Source organism: Plectrocnemia conspersa, unplaced genomic scaffold (genome assembly GCF_051122295.1).
Source record: "Plectrocnemia conspersa isolate PC_06_02 unplaced genomic scaffold, ASM5112229v1 ptg000001l, whole genome shotgun sequence".
In the NCBI taxonomy this organism is placed as follows: domain Eukaryota; kingdom Metazoa; phylum Arthropoda; class Insecta; order Trichoptera; family Polycentropodidae; genus Plectrocnemia; species Plectrocnemia conspersa.
This window is the reverse complement of record NW_028277165.1, coordinates 618,130-634,838: the sequence shown is the minus strand read 5'-3', so window position 1 is coordinate 634,838 and position 16,709 is coordinate 618,130. Positions and strand designations below refer to the sequence as shown.

Genomic DNA, 16,709 nt, shown 5'->3' with positions numbered 1-16,709 from the left:
AGAAAATATTTTTTCTTTTCCGATCGGTTGATTTGATAAGATTAGATTTGAATGCGTAAGCAAAAAATTCAGCTGGGAAATATAAATAAAACGAAAGGGGAGCGACAATCAAGATATTGAAGGGTAAAACATAGTAGTATATAAGTGGTACCGGAAAGAAATCAATTTAATAATATCAATAAGTAAAACCGTATATAATCTGTTGTTATTATTTTCTGTTATACCTTCTTTTGTTATTTAAATGGCTTTATTTTTTAAATCACAACAAGTATTGTTGCCTAGGTGCTGCGTTATCGTAGTCTCATAGTCGATCCAAAGATTATGATTAAATCTTTGGATCAAACAGAGATTATTAGAATCTAGAAAATTTATGTCTTATATTTTTACAAATAAATTAATATGCGTAATTGCTTTCTTTACAATTAAAATTATATCATTACGTTAAACATATTTATTTGCTTCCGCAAAATCACATGTTATTTGATTTATATAAAATTTACAATCGACTTTAACGAATCAAGTTGTAAGGATAGTTTAAGTTAACTAGTTTTTTAAATTTTCATGAGCTAAACTAACTGTGAAGTTATAATGTAATAATACAAGAGAAGAAATTTTAATGAATTTAATCCAGAAGTGAAAACTTTTAATATAATCTAACTAAAATACGGACTTGACTTTAATATAATAAGTAGTCCATAGGATGAGATACTATGTAATATATTATATCCCAACTCTCCACTTTGAAAAGGATTTCTTTCAGGTAGTTTTCCAATTAAAATATTTTGACCTTTCCCTTGCCCGCTGTAATTTCACAAGATATATCCTCGCTATCCAAGAATTTAATTTAGAATTTGCGAGACATATTATAAAGCAATTTCTCCGGAGGAGCTTTGTAGTAACACGAGCCATTAACGTCCCGCTCCGAGATGTCCTTCGCTCATAACGACCTCCATTTGCATTCAGACCCATTGTTAAGCACATCGCGTGAACCGCAAAACATGCCATTTTCGATAGGCCCCGCGTTTCAATTACCGTTTTGATATGATATCAGAGAAAGCAAACAAATTGTGCGCTACACGTGTTACATGAAGGATCGGTCGGTCGGGGTATTCACCTGGAATTCGCCTCCATGTCCACGTTCTGGCCGTTCCTCGTCCAGTACACGGTGGGTTCCGGGTTTCCCTTGGGGGGACCGCATTCCAGCAGAGCTGTCTCTCCCGCCGCCACCCTCGTGTCCTGGGGCTGCGCCCTGAAGTCGTCCCGCAGCACTGCAACAACAAAACGGAAGGTGGTCATTCTCCACGGCCAACTCGTAAATTATTGTACGCGAACCGAAATAGTTTACAATGGGGGATATGTCGGGCGTGTATTTTTTTGGGGGGCGAAAAATGCGTATTTATGTGTGTATGAGGGTGGTGAATGTTTTTTTTTGTTATTTTTCTCTTTAACACTATTTTAATCACGTACCTATTTATTTTATCGTACATTTAAAATACACATAAATACACAATAAACATAAAATGTGATTTTTTGGGAGAATTTAGTTTAAATGTAACCTAACGTAAAGTCAATGTCTTAAATATAGCTTTAGTTTAAATGTAAGGCTAATTAAAATTTAATCTAACTTACTGGTATAAATACTACGTAATTTTAAAGTGAGTTATTTTCTAATAAACACATTACGGTCCGTCCGCGCATTTTCGCGTGATTTCGAGGATTATAAGTAATGCAACTTAAACTTGTAAGAATATCGTGCAAACATTGAACAATTTGTGGCGATATATACTTATGTACAGTTATGTTTATGCATATGCTTTGAAAATTGACCCATTTTTTCAAAACAGAAATATATACATTCAAAATTCGGTGAAAATAGCGGACGTCAATGCGTTAACCTTTAGAAGTCCAAAGGCATGTAGTATGTATGTTATGCCCAAACTTCAAACTTTTTAGGTTAGATTACATTTTGAAATTAGGTTAGTTTTAATTAAACGCAAACAGTCATTTTAAATTAATTTAAAATAAGAATAGTTTCAATTTAACCTAATCTAAAAATGAGGTTAGAGCAATTAGACCAGACTTATAGGTTAGGTGAAGTTAGTTTTGCAATTATTTTACAGTGAGGTTGGTTTCAATCGAACGCAAAATAATTTAAAATAATTAAGAATAAAAATCTATTTGTGAAGTTTGTTTTAAATTATCTTTACATTAAAATATTTTTTTTAATTTCAATATATTCTAATTTTTATGTAAGTTAAAGTTAACGGAATTCAATTTAACAATAGTTTAATTTTAATCTAAATGGGAATTTAAAAAAAGTGTTTTTTAGACAAAATCGAAAATCACAAAAAATAACATATTTTCGGATATTAAAATAATTTTTTAGTGATAAAGTTTTTTCAGTCGATACCTTAAAAAATGGTTTAAGTAAATAATCTAATCATAAGCAATCCAGAAGTTATCACTCGTTCTTGAGACTATATTTTTAGATAAGTTTGGCGATTGACGGAAGAGTGGAGGAAAAGAGCAGAGATGTTTTATTTGTACTTATTATAAACGCAATAAATGCTTAGGCAGAGTTTTATTTTACCTTAGCATTGAGGAGATTTTATTTCAATATAAAACTTGACAGATGGGTCTGGTAGTACCTACTCGCCATGTTCGCTGATGGTAATCCACGGAACGGGTAGAATCAACCATTTTAGAGGTATGTACTAATTTATGGAATGAATGTTTGTACTTATTATAAACGCAATTAATGAATTAAATGCATTCAATGTTAGTTGTGAAATACAATTCAGTCTGAACTCACCTAATTAGTTTAAGTATCATTAACAACAGTTTTAATATATGTAATTGGCTAGTTAAATTGTAAAATATATATGAGTTAAAGTGAGTTTAAACTAACATGCGTTAAAGTTTATTTGGTACGCTATAGGTGAGGTTAGTCTAAATTTATCATGACCTTTTGATGCTCTTAGTGTAATTTTAGCAAAAGCTAAAGTTAAACTACACCAATACCCAACTCAAACGTGATGTAAGGTTCAACCTTATTAATAATAAATGTGAGTTTAGAATCAATTCATTAAAATGTTTTATAAAAATGGATATAGGAGTGAGTTATATATTTTATTTAGCTTAAAGGCAAGTAATGTATCATATATTAGAATAGCATAATAGATTTAGTTGAAAATGCAAACGAATCGTTCACTCAGTAGCACAACAAAGATCGGTGAAACAATGCACCCTTCATCTCCTTTGTCATCGATTGTTCTAAAAATCTCATTTAAGAGTTTTGGCGAAAATACCCATAGGCTTTGTTCTGCGCGTATGCGTTTAGACTCCCTTTGTCACGCAAAATGTCAATCTGTATTTCGGTTATAACGTTTTCGATACACACCCATCCCCGCTATCAAACAATGAGCGATAATCAATCATACTCTCGGGGGAGGGGGCGTATTGTTGCAATAATTAACGAAACATTTCACCTTCAACCGCAAAGCCCATTGTCCGAAATTCCCGTGCAAATTTCCATCGTCAGTCCCTTTGTTAACTAATTACCGGCGGTTATTGTTGATAAGCCAGGGTCTCGCGTTTCCTCATCAAGTGATTTACCTCTGAATTATTACCGCCGAGACTAAGGCGAATTCATAGTGAGTAACTAACTACGCACAAACAGGAGCGGACTGGCTCCAATGCGTATTTCATATACTACTTGACCCGACGGTTATGTGGATATATTTATGGCGTACATGACGAGCTTTCAGTATCCGCAAGTGAGGTTAGGCTAGGTCTAATGTCACATTGTTCCGTTAGGAGTTAGGTTAATAAGTACAATGTGCATAAATGTAATTGTGAGTTCAGTTACCTATTAGCGAATGTTCAATAAACAGTACATGCATAATATTATGATATAATGAACATATTTATTTTGTGGTTGTTAATCGTACTATTTGTAATAATGCATATAGTTAGATTTCATTTAACCTAATGTAAAGTTGGCTTAACATACATTTAAAATGAGATTTTTAATATTTTTAAAGATTTGCAGATTAGGTGTATTAATTTAACCTTAACTCAAAATAGGGCTTTCTGAAAAGTAATTTAGATTTCTTTCAAACAAAGAACACGTATATGAGTTTAGTTTTAATCTATATAATTCCAACCTAATTTTAAATTTAAAGTAGTTTTGATCTAACCTAACATGAAAAAGGCATAGGTTATGTCTGCACTACACTATCTGGAAGTTGTCCGAACTGAAGTTACAACCGAGAACTACGACTTCGAGTAAGCGACCACACTGTCGCAAATTTCATATGCCGTCCGGACGGCGGCTTCTGTCACGTACAGCCGGCATATTTGCGCGCGATCGAAAAATGTGCCAAATAATCGCAATTTTTTAATTGTTAAATTATTATTATTACGCTACTGATAATTATAAAAGTTTGTGTGGGTACTCACCAATACAATATTAGTGAAAAATTTTCGGTCGTAAATATTAAATTTGTCGGCTTTTGCAAAATGCCATAAGGCATAAAAATGATACTTCAGTATACGAACACCACATCTGTGCCTATCCTAGAATTCGTCGCCATCGATTCTAAATAAGAATTCGTTATGGTGTGACAGTTATATAAACCAATCTAGGAAAATACATAAGGATATTCGAAACGATTTTTTTTAACAAAATCAAGTACCACTAATTATTTAATTTTATATGAAAAAAATATAATAATCTGTTAAAAGAATATAATATCAAAAATATAATTAATCCTTTTTGGTGCCCTAAAATATTCAAAGATGTCAGTAAGAGTCTGTTGAAGTCCCCGATAAGCATGTGGTATTATAACTTGACCACGTGACCACGATGCAGCGCTCGACATGCGTGTTAACCATAGGACGCCTACGCACATACTGAAATTGAGCCGAGTTACTCGTTCTATCTCAGTTTGCTAAACAACATATCATTATCTCTCTCACTCTCGTCACTTAACACGCGAGAAGTATCTCACTGCTCGAAAGAGCAGCTCCGACTTCGGTCCCTTTGACTCCGGTCCTTTTGCCGACAACGTTCAGAATCGCTCGAAGCTGGCCAAGTCGACTGAAATACCCCCACTTCTCGGTAACCTCGGACAACTTCTGAGAGATTTTAGAGCGGGCAGAACCGAACTCGTCTTTGGCCAACATTGACCAACTTCCAGTGAGTGTAGTGCAGGCATTAGATTTTACCTAAAAATTCCACTAAAGATAAGTTAAGCTAGTTGCAATCTAACGTAAAAGTGAGGTTTGTTTCAATATGATAATCTATCTTATTAGTGAGGTTAGTTTGAATCTGAATTAACTTAGAAGTGAGTAGTATATAACATAAATAAAATTTCATTTTGGAATTTATAGCTAATAAAACACTTTTTATGACGCTCATCCCGTCAGTATCTTTCGGCCTTCATATGCACATTCATCAATACCTTACTTATCTGCTTATATTTATTCCTTAATGGTCTTGATCTGTTGCAGTTCCAAACCTTTTTTAAATACATTTTTATATATTTAATTTTAAATAAAATATTGCTTCAATTATACACAGATTGAACCACTGCAGTAGTAGTTTATTAAATTGGTATGAATGATCGGCGGGCGAGACCCCGCCGGCCGAGCCTCGCGCTCCAGCCGCGATCACGTCGCTTAATTTGTGGCCAAATAAATCGGGCCTCCTCAAAATGTTTTATCTTTAGTTGCAGACAATTTGTGCAGATGCTTTTAGCCAACGTTTGAACGGTGAAAATAATTTAAACTTTATTTAAGAAAATATTAATAATTTCAAGCACATCTTCCGGTACAAGTTTTACCAACCCAATCCGCCCCTGCGCATATACAAAAGCAAACAATCGCCCGATGAAGATGTCGTTCAACTCTCTCTCTCTGTGTGTATGTTTACTCCGTTTCAAAGAGCAAAGTTTCACGCTTCTTCTTCTTTACGAGCCTCGGTTTGCGAGACGTATTAGCGCCAAGTTTTAATGCAAAATTTATTATTTTCAAGAAGCCCGTCGACAATATCGGGCTTTTAACGCTCTTAATCATTCCGGCAAACGTATTAGCGAGGCCTCAAAACGAACTCGAAAGCTCTAACGATATTTAATTAAAATTAATTAAACAACTCTTACTTTTTGTATAATATTTACACGGCGCGTTTTTATTTATATGCGTACGTAGGAAGATAACTCGTTTGTCAAGGAGAATATGATAAAAAAGTGAATACGTGATGGCGTAGGGGTCCCGAGATAATGTCAACTGATTACGCGAGTCCCGTGAAAAATGAACGGTTTCATATATTTTCCATTGTATTCGTTTTACATAAAATTACATTCATAATGTACATACTTATGTATTTATATAAAAAAACATGTTTATTTATGTCTGCTGTGTCGAATAATTTTTAAACAAATGTTTTACACATTACTGTATCAACATTAGATAGTAGTAAAGTAGTGTATTTGAAAAGCTGTATTGAAAGAGCTTGTAAAAACCCACAGGTTTTTGTTGGCTTATATAGAAATATTGCCATTGACACGTGAGCTAAAATTTAAAATATGAGTATAAGCAAATTTTGTAGAATCATATTTAAAAAAAATATGCCAAGAATGCAGGTAAATGAATCATTAAGTCCAATACAAACATCTTGCAAAGTTAAAAAACCAGTAATAAATGGATTAAGAATAATAAAGTAGTCCATAACGTCTCAGACTAGTAACCCTGAGGTTGCGGGCTCGAGCCCCGGCAGCAGCACGCAAATTTTAATTAAAAAAAAAACCAGCACATAATAATTAATAATTAATAATATAGACGTCACTGATTCCCAGACTTTTACTCTGGTGATTACAGTACAGATTTCCCCGTTGTAACGCATTGGGCTTACGCCTGTCAGGTTACAATGAAAGATTTAATAAAAATAAAATATTAACATTATTATCTTAGATTAAAATTTAACATAATTTAAAGGACAGATCAGAACTTAAAAATGATGTTAATATTTTAAGCTAAATTACTTTAAAAAAAAGGTTTTTTCAATTTAACTTGAAATGCTATTAGACTGTTTACATATTAAAACTAATCAATATTACTTATGGTATAATACTGAAACTATATCTAACCTATAGGTTAGGTTATATAATATAATTTATAGGTTCAGTAAAGTGCTAATGGTAATGTTAATTATAATTTGACACTAATTTAAAACATTAGTTTTAATTTAACCTTACAAAAGTTGCACTTAATATATTCTTTTCAATCCAACCTGTACTAAAATAGGTTAGTTTCAATATTGACATTTATGGTTTAATATAAAAAAAAAACTATAACCTAACCTAACATTTAATTTTAACTTCAATTCGTTGCAATATTGAATTTATAACTAACTTAATAGATGATGTAAGTCTATTTAACCTTCAAAGTAATTATAATTTCAACTAAAACTACGCTAAAAGTTAGGTTATTTTCAATCAGATTAGATAGAATTAATATATTATTCAATCTAACTAAAATTAGAAACAGTTTAATTCTGTATGTTTATTCAAATTCGACGCAATCTAACGTCAAAAATAATCTAGTTTCAATCTAACATAACTAAAAGGTAAATGATATTAGTTTCGGTTAAACCTATTTTAAAATTCGCTAGTTTTAAATCTATATTGGATATATGATGTTAGTTTAAATTAACTCAATGTTAACTTTTGCTTAATAAAATTAAGATTATATTCTAAATTGAATTAATTTAGAAGTAAATTAATAATTAATTTCAGTATAAGCTAATTGAAATGTGAAGTGAAACTTAATTGCGGTTCTATATTAAAACTTTTGTTAATGTAATCTAACGTAAAAACAAAGGCAGTTAAATGAAACAATCTAGGTTTAATTACTATATAATCAAAAATATCTTCAGGTGAACTCAAATCTAACCTGAAAATTAATTTAGATTCAATCTAACGTACCTTTTAGTATGGTAAGATTAAATTTATTTGACATATTTTAAGATTATGTTAATTAATCAAACCATAAGAAGAAGCTAGCTAACATAACTTTCATTGCGGCTACATTCAATATAATCTAATATAGAATTGAGGTTAGTTTAAGTTGAACCCAAATTAGGTTAGTTTCAATAAAATATAATTAGTAAGGATAATTTCAGTTGTGTTTCTATGATGGTTGAAGGTTATATAATATTATTTTTATATGAAATTGAAACTAAGGTAAATTAGTTATAGTTCAATATTGAACTCACATATGTATAAGGTTATATAATCTAATTAATCTCAAGGTTATGTTAATTGGAATTTAATCTTAAAACAAAACTAGATTCAATCTGACATAACCTTTATTGCGGTTACTTGCAATTTAACCTAACATTCAATCGAGGTTAGTTTAAAGCTAATCTAACCTAAAAGTAAGGTTAGTTTAAATCGAATCGAATACTTAATCTAAAGGTAGATTTCGTAGAAGTTTGAAGGTTATGAAAAATTATTTTAATAATAATTGTAATATTTTATTATTAAGGCTATGATAACTTAAATTTTACTTAAAAATAAAGCTGACTTTGATCTAAAACTCTTTATTGCGGTTATTTTTAATTTAATCTTACATCGAAATAATATATAACTTTTGAGGCTAGTTTTGATTGTGTTTAATATAAAAGTATATTTCTAAGGTTGAGATTTTTTAAATATTATTTTTGTAAGCAATTGAACCCATATTAAATTAATGTGAACTAAACTACACATGTAGACAATAACAATTATCACTTCTCAGAAGTAAAAAATCCACGTCAAAAGCAATACAATCGTGCCTTCGCCGTTGCAATGATAACGCTCAGTTATCCAGCGTTCATATTAAGACTTTTAGACGTTCCCACTGCGACGGCCCCGATACGATTTTATTGCTTTTGACGTGAATTTTTGACTTCTGAGAACGGATAATTGTTTTTTTGCGCCCTCCTATTGACTAAAATTCGGTTTGAATAAACTTTAACCAATACTTTCATATCAGAAGTTGGTAGTAATATCAGTAAGAGTAGCTATCTTCGTGGCATAAGAAAAGCTGCTATAAATTATAATTTAATATAATTTTTTTTAGTAAAAAAATTGAGATCCGACACTTATTAAATTTATCTATACTTTTATAAATGCTATGATAATTGAAATCAGACTAAAAAGTAGAGCCCAATTATTTAATAAAAATTTAATCTAGCCTAAATTAGTTTGGGTTCAGTTTAACCTAACCTTACATTAAGGTTTGTTTTATTTGTATTGTCATTTACAATATTTCACCAAACAATTTTTTAAACTAAGTAAAAAATCTGAAAAATCAATCTTAATGTCAAGTACGATAAGTTGGTTTAAATTGCTTATCAAAATAATATGTCATCACATTTAAACCTCTTTTAATTAAATACGATTGATTAGATTGAAATCCGACTTAAAGTAAAGCCAGATTTGACCTAACATAACCTTTATTACGGTTACTTTCAATCTTACCTTACTTAAAAGAAATGTTACTATATATTGAACCCAATCTAATTTACGTTAGTTTCAATCGAATTTAAGCTAAATGTAGTTTTATAAGAGGATTGAATGTTATGACATATTATTTTAATAAGCAATTGAAACCAACTTATCGTATTTGACATTAAAAATGATTTTTCAGATTTTTTTATTTAGTGTAAGAAGTTGTTTAGTAAAATATTGTGAATGACAATACAAATAAAACAAACCTCAAAGTAAGGTTAGGTTAAACTGAACCCAAACTAATATTGGTAGGTTAAGTTTGAAGATGGATGGTAAATATGTATGGATTAGACCGCTGCAGTTGTATTATATTGTAGTTTTTGTAATAGTTATATGGCTATTGAATTGAACGATACCATGGCTGGCAGACGAGGCTCCGCCGGTCGTCGCGCTTCCGCCACGGTCCACCAAAGAACGTGTCACATCAGTGTTGCTAGTGCGGTAGGATTTTTGCAACGTATTTTTTATAAACGTGTTGATTACATATCTTATAGGAGCAACAAATGTACTGTCGCAATTACCTTATTTATAACCTTCGCGAATGACGCCACACCCTTCGCAGACCAGCATCATAAACGTTTGATTGGCATCGAGAGGGAGGCTTCGCGTACCTATGTATCTCCCTTCCGGGCCATGAGTCCGCGCGTATCGATTTGCCTTCGGCCCTTTGTCCCCTTTTGATATCTTGATTGATCCAGAATTCCCCTCCCGAGCCATGATTTCATTGCGCGTCAATTTATTCTTCCGGCCGATTTGCCGCAAAACCATTGATATGATAATGGCCAGCGACGCGTATCAATATTGATATTTCGCCTAAATAATAACGCCGTAATCCATTAGGGTTCATCCCTAATGGATACTCGGTTACGCTGGGAATTTTTTGATTATCCCTATCGATAACATGCGATTCGTTGCGTTATTGGTACACCATCATCATCAGATTTTCAATTAATCAATCATAATGAGTGAAAGACGGTCATTTTAGACAGCTCGCAGAAGTAACACTGTCGAATAAGTCATTCTTTCCCCAAATAATGAAGATTATGTATAATCATATACGATATACATAGGTGGTAAGAAGTTCGATTATCCCCATCCATGAGTTCGATAACACGCAACACCCGTTTTTGTATAATATGTGATATCATTCTGAGCTTCGAGCGAGAAAATCTTCGCCGTGTTATCTTATCTGCGTAAACTCCCCTTTGTCGGCGATTTGTAGTGGGAATTCGGCACGTGCAGAAAGATAAAGAGTCCTCCCCTGCATCGAATTAGAAGTCTTAATTTGCTACCCCTCAGTGTTTGCCAAACATGCGTGTTACTGATATTAGAGGGTTTAGCGGTGGTCAGTCCCCGCTTGGAATATAATTGGGTTTTAATACTCCGTACTGAGGGGTGGTGGATATTTTTTAAGACTGGTATCAACGAACGCCTTTCAAAGTGTTTTCATTACGCATTATAAGTTGCCAGGGTAGGAATTAATTTCTGGTATTAAATTAGATAACTTCGGCTTTACTTTATGATTTAACTATTATTTTATTCTGTTTAGGGTGCCTCACTTGTTACGATAGAAAGATTATTTTATGTACTACTCAATTTAGATCGCTATATTTTGTCACAAAATATTTTTACTTCAGAATCTATTTATTTAAATTTTGATTTGTAAACCATGAGACATATAGGGAAACTAACAGTGCAGTTAAAATTAGCGCGTGAGTTTATATATAAATTAAGTTATTATATCATTGTGGGAAAAAATATGTTACGCATAGTTGCATTAGTCATGCTTGTACTCGTTTACGAATTTTCGCTTGAAATAAAAAAGTATATACGAACATACCAAATTATTATATATATTTTCTAGTTGTAAACATACATATGCTTTGCACATACAGCATAAAATCAAGCCCTTTTTATATTCATTGTAATGCCTGCACTACTCTTTGAAAGTTGTCCGAACCGAAGTTACAACTGAAGTCGGCCGAGACCTATGACTTCGAGTAAGCCACCACACTGTCGCAAATTTCATATGCCGTCCGGACGGCCGCTTCTATCACGTACAGCCGGCATATTTGCGCGTTACATTTTTTATATTCCAAACGATTTTTATAACAAAATCAAGTATCACTAAGTATTTTTTAATTATTTAATTTTATATGAAAAAAATATAATAACGATTTCTGTTAGAAGAATATACTATCAAAAATGTAATTAATCCCCTTTGGTGCCCTAAAATATTCAATGATGTCAGTAAGAGTCTGTTGAAGTCCCCGATAAGCATGTGGTATTATAACTTGACCACGTGACCACGATGCTGCGCTCGACATGCGTGTTGACCATAGGACGCCTACGCGTATACTAAAATTGAAGCGAGCTACTCGTTCTATCTCAGTTTGCGAAACACCATATCATTATTTCTATCACTGTCGTCACTTAACACGCGAGAAGTATCTTACTGCTCGCGCTCGAAAGAGCAGCTCCGACTTCGGTCCTTTTGCCGACAATGTTCGGAAGCGCTCGAAGCTGGCCAAGTCGACTGAATTACCCCCACTTTACCTCCCGTTCTCGGTAACCTCGGACAACTTCCGAGAGATTTTAGAGCGGGCAGAACCGAACTCGACCGAAGTAACCCACTATATTTTCCGTCCTTGGCCAACTATGGCTAACTTCCAGAGAGTGTAGTGCAGGCATAAGAATTATACATATTAAAGTTGATAAAGTATTAAATACTGTGTAACAAAATGGAATAACATAATGAAAACCACCCTGTTGCTGAAAAAACTGTTATAGAGTCAATCAAGCTATTAATCTATTTGTATAAAATTCCATTAACCATTATACGACCAAACAGTTTAAATAAGCCAGTCGAGATTTTTGTTTTGCTTTTTCATATTAAAAACCCAGTCGCTCCGTATTATTGCCGCAGAGTTGACACAGCGAAAAGGGCTTATAAAAGTGTTGGTATTATAATACGTGCTCGGGGTGAGGTTGCGAAATTTTAAATTAAATCTCGCCGCAAAGAAGTAAACGAGGGCAAAAAGAGCGAGTTTATTTCGGGTTAAATTCGCCGCTCTAATCCCGCAGTATACAGGTGAATGAAAAGGTAATTAAAACGCCGATCGGCGGATGCAAAATGGCCGCTGACGCCATCACTGTCGGCCGACAAGATAAATGCATTACCCCCCTCGTTGCGTGCCTACAATTATTACGTCACGTTTGCATACGTGCTAAATCGATACTGGAATTGGGCGAATTGAGGTCTGAATTTGGGTTGGCATTTAGTCAGTATGTGGACAATATTCTATCGTTATAAAGAATCGACAATGCCATTAGGTGCATATTTAATTTTAATTTTTTTATATGAATTTCTATGCTTAAATTATAATTATTTTTATAGAGCTCTCGTTTTTATATATAATATTTTTTGTTAACTAAATTAATTTTAATACAATTACTCACATTTATGTTGTGTACCATTAAAATCATTAATTAGCTGTGAGCATCTTTTATTTTAAATTTGTTCAGAGACCAACTCGATTGATCTTTACAAAAAATTGATTATTTACTTATCTTAGGGTTTATATGTATTAAATTTTTTTAGAAAAAGGTGCATTTAAATACAATAAAAACTACGGCAGTTCTTGTGTTCTCAAATTTAATTACATCCTTTACACTTCAATCGTCCGATTTTGGTTCAGTCCAGCCGTCACTATGCATTAGTATCGCATAAAATTATATGCAAAAATATTATTACAATATAACCGACTAACATTATGATTAATACAAAGCTATAAGATATACGTTAGAAAGTTTAGAATCAGAAAAAAAACACTACCATATTATATTTAACAAGTAACCCATTGTTTATGCCAATGTTTGAGTTCGTTCTACGCCACTTAAGTATGCAAATATCCCGCCGGGAAAAACGGGAAAAGGGGGAGATTTCCTCGCAGAAGAGACAAAGGGATGAACTTTACGATATCTTCGATACTTTGACTCGTTCCGAAGATTAACAATAAACTGCGTAATAATAACGATAAAAAGGGTAAGGAAAAACAAGGGAGTGAAAAAGTTTCGGGCGCGTATTACGAAAAGTGAATTTTCACCAGCGACACAACTTTTATTTCATTTACGATCCTGTTGTTTTTGTGTAGAAAAACTTTTCACTATCCCGCAATTATATGGTATTAAAATATCGTACGCCACTGAATGAAAGTGAGCTTTCATCTCTATATCGAGTTACCGTTTCTGCGGATTTATAGCGGCGAGTTTTCCTCTTCTTAATCAAACTAGCGGCGAAAGAATGTTATTTATGTGACCGAAAACATCCTTTTCGGAGGAAATAAAAGTGATTTTTATGCCTCGGTGAAAGGGTAGCTCCTATAAATTTCCCTTCGGGAAGGAAAAGTTTAATTCGGAAAACGTCATCTATGGAGGTGAGGGGTCCTTAAAAAACATTATCCGCCCCCTGGCTGAGAGCTTTGTCGGAAATTTGAGTAAAAAAGTGGTGGGGTGCAGCGGGGCTTAAGCCCGAACAACAACATGACGAGCCCATCTGTCGGGATTTGAACCCGGGATCTGTCTCCTGTCAACTTACTCCGATAAGCGCAAACACGGCGACGCTACATCGGATTTTGCAAAGGGGGACTGCGCCGCTTGCAACTTTGCTCTAATTTTAACGCCGGATCAATAGTGTTTGCTAGGAAGATAAACAATCATATTAGGGTTGATTTTGTTTACTATTTGCTAACATCGCCTCCTTTGCTTATTAGTGAATCTGACGTAGCCTTATGTATGTATATAATCGTTCAATGAGTATAAACGAAAGCTCTATTCTGTATCAAAATTCAAATCATTATCTTTAAAAGGAACGAAATACCAGCGTTAACTATATGCCAAGTCGCATAAAAGCTCGTATGGGGGCCCGGTCAATTTACTTGTTTTTAAGAAAAAAAAATAATTAAAATTTTTTTAATGCAAATTAAGTTTCTAAGCACTTTTTGTATACGACATTTTTCAGTAGGAGTTCATTTTGCAAAGTTATGACACTTTTAATTTTTACATTGGCCGCCATTTTGTAAAAAAATTATATATTTTTTTCATACAAAACATATATGGGGTGCTCGGTAGTTCTATACGATACTAAAAATTTAATTTTAAATCTTTAAAACCAAGCAGTTAAGAGTGTTAACTCTTCTGAAAGTCTCAAAATGGCTCATATGGGGGTCCGATCGAATTGATACATCGCTTGTTTTGAAGCAAAAAACTATTTTTTTTATATTTTATTTGGATGAAGTTTAAGCTTTTAAACGTTTCATGTATAGCGATCTTTTCGTTAAAATTTAAACCTACTGAGTTATGAGTGTTTAAGTTTTTAAATTTGTCACCATTTTGCAAAAATTTGACACATTGGATTTTGCTAGGGTCAATAGAAATATCTACTTTTCGTTCGTTGTAACATATGATTTGAGTTTATAGATTCTCTTACCATAATAGCAATAGCTCTGATATGTTATTTTATCTAATAAAAATTGCATAGTATAGAAATGAAATATAAAAATCGAGTCACGTAGTAGAGACTCGCGCGCCGATCCAAATCCATCGCAGCTTGAAACAACAATGTTGCTTATTTTACAAAAGCACACGTACAACACAATCAAACAAACGCCAACCTCACTACAAATTGTATATCTACATTTTTCAACATTGTTACAAAAATACGCCCAGTAGCGGTCAAATTGTGCGCCGCCGTAACAAATCCAATTTGTTGCAATGCCTTTTACGATGTCGTAAAATTAGCGCGTTAAATTATTGAAACACCGTGATGTGCTTTTATAGTAATATGAACGACATGCAAAAATTGACCGAGTGGAAAAAAGAACGACGTAAAAGGGATAAAAACGTCATACAGTAATTTATAGCGCAGTTCCGCACTGATGACGAGCAGGAAATAAATCCTTCGGGTGGAAGATCTCATAAGCCTGTGCTAGGGAGGAAAGACGAGTGTACTGCCTAATCAGTGCTCGTTTATTAAGAGGTTGAGATTATCGCTTGTGATCTCCCTCAAATATTTACGTGGTACATGTCGGTATTATTCTAGTCAATCATGTTATTGTATTAGTAGTATTAACTTTAACTTTAGAAACTGCCAGAAAATTTATATTTGTACTGGTAAAAATATATATCTACTAGTGGAAATATATTCCGATATGATTTTACTGAAATGACATATTTAAAAAAATATTTTCGGGATAGATTCGAAACTGTTTTTTTCTAGATTTTATTTTATGCCTGCACTACACTCTCTGGAAGTTGTCCGAACCGAAGTTACAACTGCAGTCGGACGAGACTTACGATTTCGAGTAAGCGACCACACTGTCGCGAATTTCATATGCCGTCCGGACGGCGGCTTCTGTCACGTACAGCCGGCATATTTGCGCGCGATCGTAAAATGTGCCAAATAATCGCAATTTTTAAAGTGTCATATTAATAAAATTACGTTACTAATAATTATAAAAGTTTGTGTTGCAACTCACCAATACAATATCAGTAAAAATTTTTCGGTTGTAAATATTCTATTTACGCAAAATCTTTGTCGGCTTTTGCAAAATGCCATAAGACATAAAAATGCTACTTCAGAATACGAACATCTGTGACTATCCTAGAATTTTTAAATAAGAATTCGTTATGGCGTGTCATTTATATTAACCGATCTAGGAAAATACATAAGGATATTCGAAACGATTTTTTTAACAAAATCAAGTACCACTAATTATTTTTTAATTACTTAATTTTTTATGAAAAAAATATAATAACGATATCTGTTAAAAGAATATACTATCAATAATATAATTAATCCCTTTTGGTGCCCTAACATATTCAATAGTCTGTTGAAGTCCCCGATAAGCATGTGCTATTATAACTTGACCACGTGACTAAAATGCAGCGCTCGACATGCGTGTTGACCAAAGGACGCCTACGCGTATACTAAAATTGAAGCGAGCTACTCGTTCTATCTCAGTTTGCGAAACACCATATCATTATTTCTATCACTGTCGTCACTTAACACGCGAGAAGTATCTTACTTTATAAAAAATATAATTAATCCCTTTTGCTGCCCTAAGATATTCAAAGATGTCAGTAAAAGTCTGTTGA

General features: G+C 33.1%; 2 protein-coding genes across 5 annotated transcripts in view; one reads left to right on the top strand and one right to left on the bottom strand.

Moving 5' to 3' along the window:
• Nucleotides 1-16,709, top strand: part of agt (O-6-alkylguanine-DNA alkyltransferase) — a 595,014-nt gene that overhangs the window by 168,299 nt on the left and 410,006 nt on the right. The gene's annotated exons all lie outside the window — the stretch shown is intronic.
• Nucleotides 1-16,709, bottom strand: part of LOC148238277 (roundabout homolog 2-like) — a 305,326-nt gene that overhangs the window by 20,517 nt on the left and 268,100 nt on the right. For all 4 annotated transcript variants that reach the window (XM_088191034.1, XM_088191016.1, XM_088191025.1 and 1 more), the window contains exon 4: nt 1,115-1,268. In XM_088191034.1, coding sequence (XP_088047160.1) covers nt 1,115-1,268 — 154 coding nt within the window. The remainder of the gene's footprint in view (nt 1-1,114; nt 1,269-16,709) is intronic.